The sequence below is a fragment of the Uranotaenia lowii genome, chromosome 2, assembly GCF_029784155.1.
Source record: "Uranotaenia lowii strain MFRU-FL chromosome 2, ASM2978415v1, whole genome shotgun sequence".
NCBI classification, from domain to species: Eukaryota; Metazoa; Arthropoda; class Insecta; order Diptera; family Culicidae; genus Uranotaenia; species Uranotaenia lowii.
This window is the reverse complement of record NC_073692.1, coordinates 248038566-248054894: the sequence shown is the minus strand read 5'-3', so window position 1 is coordinate 248054894 and position 16329 is coordinate 248038566. Positions and strand designations below refer to the sequence as shown.

Here is a 16329-nt window from a genome sequence, read left to right as displayed (position 1 = left end):
TTCTTCCTTTTAGTGGAGTTTTAGAGTGCTGAATGCCATTGTTTATATTGTATTGCGATAATAGAGTAAGTGGGTACATAAGAAAACGAATTTCTGGTGAATTTTGTTACAGTTTAATTGAGTCTTGTTTTCTCGCATCAAAGCTATCTAATTATCAAACCAAAACACTTTGTAACGATGCATTTTATATAGCGAATTTTATAACACCAAACCGACTCGCTTTGGTTGGTTAGATTACGCTGTCACCGGTAAATCAGGACATGTTTTCCAGTGACTGATGACGGAGTCGTACGGAATTGTTAAGGACAGACATAGAACAAAAGCGTGATAAAAGTAAAACCAGCATCGGAAACAACACTCACCACAACTAGGTTCCACATTTTAGCTGCTTCCGCTACCGTCGTACAAACGGTACTGCAGCCTGCAAGGAGCATCAGCTTTTGTGGCGCATTGTAGACCAGGTTGTACATGACGCTGGCTCCAAGACCGGGCTCACACTGTAAAGAAGAGAGAGAAAGACAAAAAGAAACAAGTTAGAAGCAGTGCAGTTTTTGCGGTTTTTTGGTGTCATGCCATGGAGATTGTGGGAAAGGTTTCATTCCTAAATTAAATGATGATCGGTCTTATCCTTCTGCCTCGTGTTGGAGATTAATTTCACACCTGAGAAAACATCACATCACAATCCAATTTTGGTTCTATTTTTTCTCTTTTAGACGTTGCACGTTAAAGTTAGGTTAAGTATTAATTCGATCGATATTTCGATGAAAAATTGTATATTTTTGCTTAACACATTGCGGACCAAATGCGACATATCTCGTAGATGGCTTTCCGTTTGTGAGCTAAACTTAGAAAAATAACTCTGAAGTTCACGAAACAATATTCTACAAAATCAAACAAAATGTTATAACTAACTCAAGAATAGCAAGTTTGTACAACTCTTCAACTTTTAGTGTTTTCGCGATCAGATTTCTTTGCGGTCCTTAACGTGTTAATTAAATTTTTACCTTAAACTGGCTGAAGCTCTGTATTTGCTTAGTGAATTGTAATTAAATACTCACCAAATTATTCACACATGTTAACAATCATTTCAAATATTCTTAAATATTATCTACACTCACTTTAAACAGAGAATTTAGTCGAATTTGTCCTGTGAAAGAAGATTCTTTTCTGTTCGGTCATTTTTCATTCGTACTAATTGAATTTTTCCTGGCCGGAAAACAGCAGAATCATTAAACTTCATTTATCCTACCTAGTTCTTGAGCAGCAAATAAAGACAGAACCGAGAAGAGGGCTGTTCATCATAAAAACTTCTGGAAAGAGTTACACTGCACCAAAGTCAGCACCAAGATACAACCAACAGAGTGGAGGCTGCTGGAGGAATCTTGAAATGGTGATACTTTATGTGATGGAGTCCGGCTTTCAAGTGTCTGTTTGAATAAAACGTTCACAACACCAAAAGGTGGTGGTGCTAGTTGGGAAAAGTGCTGAAGGCAACTGATGCGAATGGCAAAATTAAATGAAGGACTAATTGATGGTAAAACCCAGCCAATGGAAATAATATTTCTTATTTATATACAAGCTGATGGGGGATGACTGAAATGGTGTCACAAGCTATATCGGTTTGGACTGCTTAATGATAATTTGTCTGTGGTAGAACCTAAATACTTGAGCCTTCAGATACACATAATGAGAATCAGAAAATCTCGCGTGAGCTTTCATTACGTCGTATGACACATCTTAAGAATTCACAAAAAACTGCTGCAAAAGTTATCAAAACATCATGAAAATTTGTATTCCACATATAGAATATATTGTTCAGGCTACAAATAATCTAAATGGAAAGGAGTTGCGACTAGTTTATGTCAGTTTTTGTATTTTTTCATAATGAAACTGTTTGTTTACATTTTGTTTCATACGATGTTATGAAAGCTCACACGAGAAATAATCCCTTTTTAAGACTTTTTGAAATTCGTAGATGTAATAGGTACCGTAAAGGAGAGTGAATACTATTAAAACAATGCAAAAAACAAAATCATGATTACTAGAGAAATTTATTAAATTTTCCATGATTCAAGTGTTTTCTTCCTCTAATAAACTATTATTTTACCTTTTTTCAGGGTTAGTGTCTTCAGGACCCGAAGGTATGTTCTCGATTCGATACTTCAGGAATAGCTTCAATACAATGGAAATTTCTGGCTGCTGCTTGAACTGAAAGTTTTTCCAATTCTCATTTTTAGACTTCTAGTAGGGTTACCAGAGTCGCCTAACAAAAAGGTGCAGTTTAGGGTAATATAGAGCCGGATATAAATTTTTGCCTCAAAATCAAAACAATTGATACGAGTATCGTTTTAGATAGTTCGAGAGATACTGTTGAAGCAATAAAACTTCTTGGTTTTACAAACCACATGTGGTCTGTATTAGAGTTGTGACTGTTGTGAGAAAAAATTCAAATTTTTTTAAAATACTAAGAATTTGCTTAAAATCACTCTTAATAAATTTCTTCATGAATCAAACTCAATCGAACTTCGATAAAATGATTGAATGTGAGCAACGATTTTCGCACTATGAGCTCTGTGAAACTAGCTACCGTCAACTGGGATTATTTATTTAACAACATTGAATATCTCAAATCTGATTTCTTCGTTTGAAAGCCTATAAGTTGGATGAATCAAATCAATCGAAAGAATCCATTTAATTCCACCACGGTATATGACAAGTTCAGATACCGGTATTTCGATAGCAACTTACTATCCTCTGGAGTCAGCGTTTTCGATTGATATGGGGAAAAACTGTACAAGACGCACCAGCGGGAAAGATGGTTCATGCCATTATTTAAAAAAAATCGCCTGGCTACGAATGATGTTTTTCTTCATTTTTGTTGTGGCAAACAAGTTTCTCTATTATTTTTTAGGTGAAATTTTTATTAAAACGACATAAGTTCTTAGAAACAGAATTGTTTTGTTTGTTTATTTGTCTGAGATTTTAACTCTATCGTGTTATTCATCCCTAGCTCTAAGATACAGAAGGAAAAATCGAATCTGCATGGAATTTGTAATTTATCATGATTATCATTTGAGATTTAATGGCAAACCAGACTGCGCAGGCTGATAAAATTTCAGCGTTCCTTTTTTCAATCTTATACCCTTTCGGATGACTATAAATATTTTTTTAAATTTCATTTAATTTTCACACATTTTAACTAAAAATAGCCATATCAAAATTGGACAGAGTGCGCACCAGACCACTAGTTTTATGCTCAAATTTAGAATGCTGTTGACTTTTAAGAAAATCAGAATATCAAAGCAAAATGTCATTCTTTTTATTTGCTGACTCCCAAGTTACGATAAGAATGCATAATTATAACAAATTTCGTCTTTGTTTGAGTTAAAAAGGTGCTCCAATATTCGACTCGAAAAATTTATCTGCCGCCATGTTTGTCGCGATATCAGCCAAGAAAATGAATTTCATTGCCTATATGTATATTAAAAATTGTATTTCAGAAAGCGAATGAGTTTTTGTCAAAGTATGCTTAGTTTTCAAAAATGTAATGAACATGTTACTAAACATTTGATGTAACAATCATTTTATTCCATATAATAATTATTCTATTTCTGACCACCCTTTCGGTTTGCTGCATTTTGTACACTAGTTTCGGCGCACTAACCCACGGTGTGTTCTCCTAGGTGTTTGAGTTTTTAACAAAAATATCATCAAAATTGTGTTTTTATCGTTAAATCCCTGAATCATCTTGAACGTTCAATTCGGATCTTACATGATTTTTAGCTCTGTAAATAGCGTTAATGCTTACTGGTGTGTTCTGTACAGTTTTCCCGTACCGGGGATTATTCTTTAAAAAGAAATAAAAAAGTTTTCCCGTACAGGTGAAATATCGGTATCTGAACTTTTCTTATACTGTGATCTGGGGCATCATGCAACACTTTTAAGCTTCAACGGCTTCTGAAAACTTAATGTCCACAGAAAATCATAACGCCTGTACATCAAAAGTTTTAAGGTTGATGAGACATCAATTTGATGTAGTCATAAAAATTATGATTTCATCAGTTATTTTTGAATTTACAAAAACATGCGATTTTCACCCCACTAAGAAGGGGTAAGTTACAACAAACTTTGTTTTTAATGAAAAAATCAAATGAAAACGTTTGAAAATTTATAGTTTATGATATGTTTGTGATGATCGCTTTTCCGAACATTTCGACTTCTACGTCTCAAGGAACGTATTTCGAAAAAAAAAAATTTAAGTGTATCAAGTATTATGTAGTTTTATGTTGATATTAGTTTTAATTTGTTAGTCATAGTGTAGTCATTAGGATCAACATGTGATTCGTTGATGTTTTAAACAATAAACAATGTCATAATGCATAAAGCACCAACTACAGTAATTTTTGGTTTTGTTCGAATTGAATTTTACATTTTATTTTCTGTCAAAAATGTTTTTAAAGAAAATGCTTAAGGGTACTGCATACATTTAGGGGTAAAAAATACTACACAAAAAAAATTACTATAGATGAAATCATAAAAATTATTGTTTGGATTGATGAAATTTTGAAATTTACAAACGCATTATGCAAAACAATCGTATTCAGCATATGGAAACGAGATTTAAAATATGAATTTTTGATTTGCATTTTGATGCATTTTTACTTAGAGTGATGACAGCATTATAAAAATATTTATTTAATAAAAAGGTGACTTTACGAAAAACATTTTTAAATCAACATATTTGGTATAAGACAATTAGGCATTGATTTCGTTCGAATATTCTGCAATCAATGATCATACTCAATACTCCATACCTCAGTTAGTGTTTAAGAACTTTTAGATCTTACGAAAAAGCAATCTCATCCAACATTTTCAAAAATGAATGTAAAATGGTTCAAATTGTTTACTTTTTTATTCTTAGGACACCTCTTAAAAAGTTCAAACCTTGTTTATATATTTAGTAGAATTTCAATATGCGGAAAGGGTCAATTTTACGGTTCGATCAGAAACCAACTAAAACCGTCTCCGGGCCAATTTGCCAGCGTCTATTTCTTTACGTAACTTAAATTCCAAATCTTTTCCAATTTTTGATTTTCCACTGTAAGGCCGGAACAAATTTGTAATTCTTCTTTTGTCACTCGCAAAATTACGAGGGGAGGTATGTTTAATAAAAAAAATGTAATCTTAAGTTCTCCACGTAATTCATTCAGTCTGTAAAGCCTAAATCGGCTAGGACGGTGTATGTCTTTAAAAAAAACAACATTAAATTGGTATACATGAAACAAAACCTTATATACAGCAAACTTGCATACAACCAACTTTGAAAGAAATCGAAAAATCGAGTAAATTTTATCATAGATCAACAATCACATAAGACAATCACAAACGCGAGAGATAAAAAATAAACAATCTTATATGGTTAGATTTTTGTTTTTAAATTTGGTTAAATATTAAAAAAAAAACATCTCGTTTCTTCTATCCAAAGCGCTCTAGCTTTGATCCGTCCACCTAGAAGTTTCATCATCTTACAAAAAAAAATTTTACTTAGTTTCTATAAATTTGCCGAAATGGCAAATTCAGATTGAAATTGAATAAAAACATAAAAGAATTTTACATTGGTTCTAGAATAATTTTAACAGCAGAACTTTTTTTTTTGAAACAATAAAATGCTGGAGGAACCTACCCATTTTACCATTTTGCAGTTTTCAATTTAAGAAAATTAAATTAAAAATGCCGGAGTCAAAATTGGACCCTCAAAAGGAAGAAACTGTTTGCGGAAGCAAGTCTTGAGGGTTTCTGTGTTGCTTATTCAATGAAAATTGCACCACCTGTTACTCTTGAATGTGACACAGCTTATCAGCAATGGTTATCATTGGCATTGCTTCCGGACAGGAAAATTAAAATATTACATCAGGAAACCTTACAGCATGCTGCCTCCCAGGCGATTTTGTTTCCTTTTTCCCCGGTTCAAGTAGGAAGCAATAGAGAATAATATGCTGTACTTCCGGAAGAGCGACGAATTTAACCTCCCACTCGGTTTGTCACGTTGGTTTCTCGCCACGTGGCCAGCTTTTCGCAGCAAGAGCTAAAAAAATCAGCTACTCGTCACGTAACATCCGTCGGCCAACCAAGTGACTGGAAAATAGAAGACAAATATATGTATAAAAAGTCCTCAAGTTCCGTTCCATTACGATTTCCCACCTGCGCTGAGGCATCCGGATTTGGTTTTTTTTTTCAAAATGTATCCTACCCCACGATGTTGACTGCTTACCTTGTGTATGAGTAAATATTCCAAAGTTGGAGGCGAAATAAATTTGCATACATTTTTTCTCTCGTTTCTTACTCAGTCAGTTTTTCGTGTATGAGAACATGGGCTTTTGTTTTTGCCAGTTGAAATATTACCTACTAGCGGGCCAACAAGGTTACCAAAATCGAGTACACATCCTACATTATGGTGCCCTTGCCCCGAGGTCTGGTTTTAAATAATTCAATATTTCTATATTAAATGCGAGCGAGCGCCCTGCATAAGTGATTCAATTAAGACATAATAAATATCGTTGGGTATATGATTCCATTTGTAATCGTTATGATAGACCTTGTGGTAGCAAAAAAAATTGACTATGATTGAGTGATCTGGCTGCCGGCATTAACAGCTATAAAATGTGGAAAAACGATGCTGATAATAATCGAAAGGTGTACCTCAGTTCAAACAGGCCTTGAAGGCGCCATAAGCTAGATGATACTTTTAACAAATTCCATTAAAATTCAGTCATCTTAACGAGTTCATTTCCTATTCAAGACCAAGCCTATTTAAAATCAAGATCTTCAAACTCAAGAAAAATACTTGACAGTGAACACAATTCATTCGGCTAAAAAATCTTTTTTACACCGTGTTCTGATTGTTTTATTGCTAATTACCTAACATATGTTTTATTTTGACAATCAATTACTTAAATATTTGTTGTAACTTTAACATCTTTTTTTCTGATTTTTAAAGATTCAGTTTCCGATTTACACTGAAAGAAATATGTCTTTTACAAACATTGTGAAAATAAGAGACTCAAAAAAAAAACGCATTACAGTGAAAACCCGATTTTGTCACACACCGATTTTGTCTACCCCCGATTTTGTCTACCCCCGATTTTGTCTCATTTTTTCACCCGATTTTGTCGTCATATTTTATTCAACGCAAAAAACTAAACATCGCTTTTTTTCATTTTCGTTGAACATCTTAGGGTTGAAACCAGTCTGAAAGGACCAAACTAATTAATGATTACATCGATATTTAAAGTGAAGATGATTGATCAGGGACGTACCAAGATTTTTACACAAAAAAGTCAAGTTGTAAACAGGTTTATTGTTATTACATTTTAAGCTATAAATACAATTATAAGTTTCTTGAAGTTTCACATGAATCATTTGGGGTAGATGCCGTTGATTCTGAGTCTGGTGCTACATCCGAAATTTTCAATTTCTCCAATGTTTCGAGGGGCTCGTTTAATGCTGACTGATCGTCCAGCGTCATGTTCAGAATATCTTCATCCGTACATGCTTTGCTTGGATACCTCTCCTCTTCATCGTGGTTGTTTACATCAATCAAATGGATCAAGGGAACACCATAGGTTCATGGGTTGAATCACTGCAGTCACATTTGGAGGCATGCGTAAAAAGTACTCATTGCTTGTTAGACGATAATTTGCAGCCAAAATTCAATTTTGAACCGCAATTATGTTTTTTCTTTAAAGTCCAATCGGGTTGCAGTCTTCGAGTAAAATATTTGTCTCAAATTAGACTTTTAGAAAATTGTTCATAAAAAGCGATCGGCCAGTGAATAAAAAAGTTATTCGTGAAAAACCAGTATGTTTAGTTCCTCCCGAGGAAAATACCTTATAATTCTATACACGTTTGAAACTCCAGCAACCCCTCCCCATGGTCAGATCAATCTGGAATTTGGCATGTGACTTTCGGGTAAACTAAGTATAAATTTTGACTTGGAACGAGGGAGATTTACCATGTTTAATTCTTCCTGTTATGGTAAAGTAACCATAACTTCTTCAACTTTCAACCGATTTATATAAATAACCACTTGTAATCTTCGTTTTGAATTGACAATCAAGACCAAAAGAAAAACAGATTTTTTCAATGTTACCATCGAGTCTAAAGTTTTGCTAGCACAAAATTTTTCTAAGAAAATACGTTTTTTATAGTTTTTTTTATCATGAAGTCACTAATATGAACAATACTCTTGATCATACGTGAAAATCGAGTTCAAGTGATCGATAGAAAATTTATCACCTCTTATATACAAAAAAAAAGAGAATTCAAAATAATGCTACGAAGTCCGAGATATTTGAATCTAAGTTCAATTCCTTTTTTCAATTGTCCATAATTTCATATTTGGAGCATAACTCCAAAACTATTCTACTGAGATCATTTTGAATATCATTTTCGGATTCAGCGCCCGATTTCACATAAAAAATTCTGATCGGTGAATAAAGTTCACGATTTCTTTTAATTTTGTAAACTAGTGTTACTATGTCAAAAAAGGCATATCTACTACAAAACATCTACAGTGTTTTATTGGGATAATATACGTTTTTTGAAGTAATTTATTAGATTTGAAAAGATTAAAAACATGTTTTTCAAAATCTCCCGATTTTATCACTTTCCCCGATTTATCACTCTAAAATTCATCATGGGGGTGATAAAATCGGGTTTTCACTGTATTCGTTTTCCTTGAATCTGTGTATTATTATTGCAGCAAAGCAAGATTTGTTGAAAAGTCTTTTTCTTCGTAGTTTCAGGATAAAAATTGGTGCTGTAAACTGGCGTTACTTAATCACCGAAAAGACATTGAACACGATGAAGAATTTTCAGAAAATGAATAATTTGTACCCCTAAATTTATGCATCGTTTGTACATTATTATGGTAGAAAAGGTGCAAAGGGGGGGAGGGGGGTGAGGGACAAAAAATGACTACAATGTTTTCATGGAGCATTTAAGAAGTTTAGATTCAGTAACCGAGTTTTACCTTCGCTAGTTATCACACTTTTTAATTTATTAAAGATATTGTCAATTATGATCTTTTCGAACAGCTTAGACATTCATGCGAACGTTGCTATTCCTCTGTTACCGTCAAACGGGGCATCATGTAACAGCAGGATTAGATACAACATTTGTATACTACAACACCTATTCAATTTTTATTTTAATATAATGTAAATAAGTTATCATTTATTGATAACAACATGATGATGACATGGTTTCTCACATTGTGTGATAGTTTTTTAAAGCTTTTGATTCTTATAGAAAATTTATAAAATTGAGCAAAACATGTACAATTTTTTACCATTTTCGATGTCGTAAAGAACTTAGTGATCACCTGCAAACTTTATATTGCTTTTATTATCCTATAATCCTTTAACAAAACAGTTGGTGTTAAAAAATTTTTCGGATAATCACGAATTTTTTTTTGTAAATAATTTTAAATTCAGTTGCCAGTCTGGGCTAAAATGCATTTTAAATCTCGTTTCCATTTTCTGGAATATGATTGTGGTTTAAACGCGTTTGTAAATTTCAAAACTTCATCCATCCAAACATTAATTTTTATGATTTCAACTAGTAGAAGTTTTATAGGTTTTTTTACCCCTAAATGTATGCAACACCCTTTAGCTTTTTCTTGACAAATACTTTAGACAGAAAAAAAGTGAATTTCAATTCGAACTAAACCAAAAATTACTGCAATTGGAGTCTTATTCGTTATGACATCAAAAATTTATCAAAAACTTTAAATTTTTAAACGTTTTCATTTGATTTTTCGTTTTTCGAGGTTTTTGCAACTAACCCCTTTTCCTTAGTAGGGCGAAAATCACATGTTTTTGTAAATTCAAAAGTAACTGGTGAAACCGGTAATTTTTCTGACTACGTCGATTTGATGTACCATTGACCTTAAAACTTTCAATGTACAAGCGGTATGATTATCTATGTTCATTAAGTTTTTAGAAGCCATTTACAAGCAACTGACGGTATTTCGATTTCATTTGGAACAAGTTAGATGCTGTTCAAATAAACTGCTGCAAATCAAGTTTTTAGAGACAAAACGGTGATATTTTATCTGGGAAGCACATTCGGCTCAACTGAGTCTTAGTTTTCATATTTGATTAGCTGATACCTTTCAAACGCTGTAAATCTCTGGCTGCTGCAAATCAAAGAAATTAATCTCAATGGGATTACTTCTTGACATTATAAACGTTTGGTCGATGATAAAGTCCCCTTTGCGGATGAACTCTATCGAAAAATCCTCCGAAGTGCAATCGGCAGAAGCGATTCGAGAATCCTTGCCCGTGCAAATCCGACACATCTCGAAACATTTCGAAACGGACCAACCCGTCTAGTGAACCAGAAGATTAAGTATCAATATTTGGTTTTCTTATTTTCTCTGCTTTCAGTTCTAGAACTTCCCGTTCACCCGTTAGATGGATGGCAATTCTCTCTTTTCATTCAGTTCCTACAGATGCAGTTCGTTGTTGAATGGCAGAACAGGAAGGTTTCTTTTGGGTTATGGACACTGATGGAAGTCTTTTGGGTAGGGAATTTTCTTTACTTCACGGAAAATTGAAATAAAAAAAAACGATCATAGAGTGGCACGCCCTGAAAAACTTTCCACATTTGAATTTAAACATGAAAATTTTATATGCGAAATTCGACAGATATTAGAATTATGGTTTTAATAAAAAAATACAAATTTTTCTTATGGTTTTCTTACATTTTACCATTCATCAATTTGTTTATTTAAATACAACCTGAGTATGTAAGTTTAGGCATTTTGTTTTGAAAATAATCTACGTTTTTATAAAAAAAACCCCTGTAAACTCTGCATTAAATCAATTATCGAAAAGAAATTAGTCACAAGTAGTTAAGTCACAAGTAATATATTAATTTAAATTAATTTGAAATGTTAATTTTTGAAAGCATCTAACAATTGATAAAATGTTATACAAAAATTCATTGCTTAGATTGTCGAGGATCGTATTTAAAAAATATTAGCCTAACTCAAGGCGTATTTTGGGCGGGAGATTTTTTTTACAGAGTTGTTCCTGTGCCGAAGCATTTTTGGCTATTGGTTATTATTGGTTAAGTTATCGATTGAAAAAAATGCTTCATTAACTTTTGTACGATGTTTTGACTTCAACTTATTTTTGAAGCAAGCGCTTCTAACAATAGATGCATTGCACTAATAAAATTTCATCTTACATGTTAATAAATTTTACCCAAGGCTTGTTTCCGCAAGATCCACCCTCGATCACGTCTATCGTGAAAAATAAACGTGCCTAGGGCTCTGCTAACCCGTCCCATGTGCAACACATGACAGCCTTCCGGTTGGGAATCGATTGTGCCCCCTTCGGTTGAAAGCGAAAATTCCTAAACCATTTTCTGTCGCTTTCCCGACATGGCTCTTCACTACTTTTTGTGTGCCATTCTTGGTCGTCTGAAAGATTAAAAGCTTAGCCTTATGCAATGCATCCTATTCGTTTTTGTCGCCGTTATCGATAGTCCTACAACTCTGGTACGAAGTCACCGGGATGCTGAAGGGCATTGAAGTTTAACTTTTTTAACGTTTCATTTTTTTTTTGCATACTCTCTGGCAAGCCGCATTCCGACACGTAGATGTGTATATCTACATACATGTTAAGTTCACAGGTCCTCGTGTCACATCGTTAATTGTTGAAACTGGGATCCAATGTGCAATCCTACAAGTGCATATGTTTGTGGGTGATTGAAGCGGAAAATTACATTCGGAATGTGAAAATGGCTTTTCGCCTCGATGATAAACAAACTTTATTATGATCAAATTATAATTATTTGTCATATGATCACCATACCCGAGGTGTTGCGAATAATTTGTAAACAGATTCAATATTATGTAGCATTGCATTTACAAACACTGATATTTTATACCACAGAAGCATTTTTTTTGTACAGGGTTTAGTTCGATTATGAAATGCACTTTCCTTACTGACAATGGAAACAGCTTCTGGAAAGCTCTTATGAGCTTTTATCAGGATTTTCTTCTTTCTTCTTATTTCTTCAAAATTTCAGTTGATTCTAAATAACTGCCACCATATATCTCTATTATACAATAAACTGATTTAAACCCCTTGAGAAAAAAACAATGAACTGATTTGCAAACTAAATTCGTCGAGTAGTCGAGAACATAAACTTTTTATGTTTTTAATTATGTATTTAGGTATGACGGTAACACTAGTATTTTAAAAAAAAAAAAATATTCTGCATTTTAAACCCGCTTAAACCCAATCCCGCCTTTAAACAAGGTTTGTCAAAAGCCACTTTAAAACAAAGCCAATCATTATTTTAACTTACTTTATGGGTAGAAAGTTTCAAAACATGTAAACCTAATAATCCAATAATTATTATTACTATTTTCATGTTTCCTATTTGGTTTATTGAAGATCAGTATGAATAGAAACAATATCCTGGTCGCTGCCTTCCAACTTTCATCTCAATCCCATGTATAATAACGTCAATATCGCAAAAGACAGTAAAGAGTATGAACAATGGACGCCCCCTTTTGCCGACCCCTTACACAAAATTTGACACTTGAAATCGATTGTTCATCCATAAAAACTTCCATGTGTCAATTTTCATCTCATTCCGATGCATAATAACGTCAATATAACTAAAACAGTATTTGTGTAGTATGGACGACCCCCTTCAGAAGGGGTCATCCGAAAATCTGAGAACATTTTTCATCATTCCTGGTCCTAATGAGCATCCATGCCAAATTTCAGCTGTCTAGCTCTTAAGACGGCTGAGTCTATAGAGGACAAACAAACAAAAAAACAAACCCACAGAAATTGCTTTTTATATATATAGATTTACAAAAAAAGCAAAAATAAAGGAACGAACCCACCAATTTGTAGATATTTAGTTGAAATCACGATGGACATCGTGTTATGAAAGCGGTGCATATTTAGTGATTTAGCGGGCCTGCATCATCCGGCTTCTTTAGAATGTAGAATGATGGCACTTTAAAACGCGAAGGAATCATAAAAAAAAGATTCCGATTTTGTGAATATACGGTACGATAAAAAAAAAAATTTATTTTTTTTTTTTTGTAAAATCCACATCCATTAATTTTTCAAACTTTTTTAGAAAAACCAGAAAACAACGCAAGCAAAAAATGACAGAGAAACGCGTCCGCACTCGACCAAGGCCAACTCAGAACTCCAAATGACACTCGCATATAACTACAAATAAACAAAATTCACATTTAACGCGAACAATCTAAAAAACCTCGTTGGAAGTGTCATATGGCGCTTACATAATTTTCACGCTTGTGTGGTGTATTTTGAACCGTTTTGGTTGTAGGTAACACCCTTTCCAGTGCACCAAGTGAGCGGAATTTTCTTTCTAGTTTTAAGATCAATACGAACCATTGCGAAGATGAAAAAAACAAATCCGAACAAATTGATTGCACAACACATTTTAAGCATGTAAACAAACTTTTGCTTGCATTCACACATGAAAAAGTTCTTCCATTTTTGAGTAAACTTTTTTTGAAAGCTACTAATGACTTTTCGATTCAGTTCTTATTTGACAAGCAATTGTTAAAAGCTACAGCTAAGAGAAGCTTAGAACATGAGAAAAGTGAAAATGGACCTATTATTTGAAAAATTATTATTTGGGTAGCCTCAGAAATCTTTGTTCCATGTGTTTTTCGATCGTAAAAAAATATTGATACCGTCAACTGGATGCATGTTGCTCCACACTTTTCAACTTCAAGGCTTCTTAAAACTTATGTTAACCGATAAATATACTGCTTCTGTATCAAAAGCTTTAAGGATGACACCTTATTGACATAAGAAGCCGTTCAGATACCACGTGGACAGAAAAATTAGATTTTTGACCCCTTCGCCCCCTGCGTGATATTCAGCACTGTTAATGAGGCGTCAATATGTTCGATCGCCTCGACTCATTAACAGTGATGAATACCATCCTTAAAAAAGTTAGCCCATTTTTGGAGCCTAATAACTTTCTTATCTTAACTCTAATTGAAATGCAGTCTTGGGATGAAATATTTTTCATAATTTAGAATGTCTCGAAATCCCATACAAACTTCAGGCTCTTTGAGCGACCCCTTCCCGTGATCCGATCTGGCCCAAATTTGGCATGAGATCTTGTACTAGGACTAGGATCAATTTCAGCCTGCAGCGCATAACATTTCACAGGTTTTGAATTTCCCATACAAATTTGGGGCAGTCTAGTGGACAAGCGTGAACATTGGGTTTTGAAACGAGTTGTAAATAGACTTCGAAGTATGGCAATAACTACTAATAACAGACTTTTTAAAATTAAAATTATTGTTTGAATGTTTTTTTTTCCAATTCACCATGATGCTCATTCACTCCGTTTACGGTATACTCTGTTAATAAAGATATTAATGTATGTAATACACTGTCAAGTTAATCATTCTCGACATTTACGGTCTTAGACAAATGTTTGCTTTCTAATTGATTTGAATTGTTACAAATAGTCAAATATCAAGCTTTCAAACAAAAGTTTTCTTTCGCACAACATTTGTGTTGGCTTTGAATAACCTTTTCCTCAAGCTGTTGGTAGTTATTAATCATTTTCTCATAATTATGCCCCTAACGAATTGAAAATGTCCGTGGAATAGGAGAGTTTCTTTCAACTATATCCACATCGTTGGTTTTCCTTTTCATCTTCCAAAAGCTTCATTAGGGCGAGTCAAGGTTGTTCACGTACTGCTGACAGGTTGGAAGTCCTTTTGTATTCTTACCGAGGAAGCAAACGAAAAAAAACTAAAACCGGCATTCATTCATAGACCACACCAGTGCGTTTGGCGTTGATCTTCTGGTCCATTCACGGTCGGTATTCATATCCGATGCCTAGGTACCTACTACTAACATTATGCTACCTCTGGGTGGAGATTCATTCATCCAAGACTTAATAACTGGCGCTGACATGCCATCGCGTGTTGACAAAGGACTACAGCGAGTGCCGAGGACTGTAATTAAATTTCTGTTCCAGCGTAAAAATCTATTGCCCGATTCAGGTGTAAGGCAACGTGTTTTCTTTCGCTGTAAACAATAGAGGAAAAAAGCGCTGCAAAGTGTTAATGACTACGGTACCTGGGTGTCTTGACAAACAATGCTGAAAACCTTCAACCTGAGGAACTGCGGAGCTTCGAAAGGTTCGAATCGATACAACAACACGAGAAAGCAAAAAAAACCGTTTGCCGAAGTTAGTTAACAGAACTGTCCTCGTCAAATCCCACTAAAAGGAAAATTAGATGTTTGTCCAAATAAAATTATCTAAAATGAACATCTTCGGGGAACTGGAACCTTCTACCGTTTCGTTTCCAAAGTGGACGGAAGCAAAACAATAACTGCTGCGTCTCATTTCGATGGGAGAAACAGTGGAATTTGCCCGGTAGAAACAGGGGTGAAATTTTCGATCCACCTCGTAATGAAATTTTCAATAAAGAGAAAATGCCTAAAATTTTCCTGCCACCATCGCTTTGCGAGCAAGATGGGCCACCAAATCACTTGTCCACGTCCTTTGCTCAACGACAGATCCACCCCAACGGACAAGTTCAGGTGCTAGCAGCTCTTTAAATGTATCGCCCTAACCCGCTGCCAAAAAGTCAGACCTTTTCTCGAAGAGCAAAGTTCCGAAAGAAGTATAATAAAATTATGATTTTAATTAGGGGACATCTACGGAATGCTAAGTATCATCGCGACAGGCACACAAAGTACACACCGAGAATCCTCACTACATGGCAAAGTTTAAAGCCCAAAGTGAAAAAAAGGTTTCCTCCTCCTTAATTACAACTTGAGTGCTGGCAGGGTCATGGTCGGTAATAAGCACCATAAAATGTTGTTGTTTTCAGTTAACGCTGAAAAAAAGGATTTAATTGACTTCTAATGTGAAAGGAGAAAGAAAGCACCTAGTTCCCTCAGTGCCTTCATAAAAGTGAAATTGGTACGAAACAGAAATCATAATAATAAAAATAATATTAACCATGCATCCGGATTGTTTTAAAGCTTATTTATAGAGGATGGCTCAACATGGAATTTGACTGTTAAAAAAATTCTTTTCCGAATGAATCGAAGAATTTATACATTTGCATTCAGAGTCTGATGAAAAAAATCCTCAATAATATGAAAGAAATAAAAGAAAGTCCAAATATAAAATCGAGTTTCCAATTGAAATTCAGTGTTCAGAGTCGGCTTCCGGATTCAGTTTACGGATCCCCATTCAGATTTCAGATGCAGCATTCTGTCT

At 34.2% G+C, this 16329-nt stretch overlaps 1 protein-coding gene across 4 annotated transcripts in view; it reads right to left on the bottom strand.

Moving 5' to 3' along the window:
* Nucleotides 1-16329, bottom strand: part of LOC129750105 (gamma-aminobutyric acid type B receptor subunit 1) — a 349408-nt gene that overhangs the window by 114179 nt on the left and 218900 nt on the right. For all 4 annotated transcript variants that reach the window (XM_055745326.1, XM_055745327.1, XM_055745328.1 and 1 more), the window contains exon 4: nt 363-497. In XM_055745326.1, coding sequence (XP_055601301.1) covers nt 363-497 — 135 coding nt within the window. The remainder of the gene's footprint in view (nt 1-362; nt 498-16329) is intronic.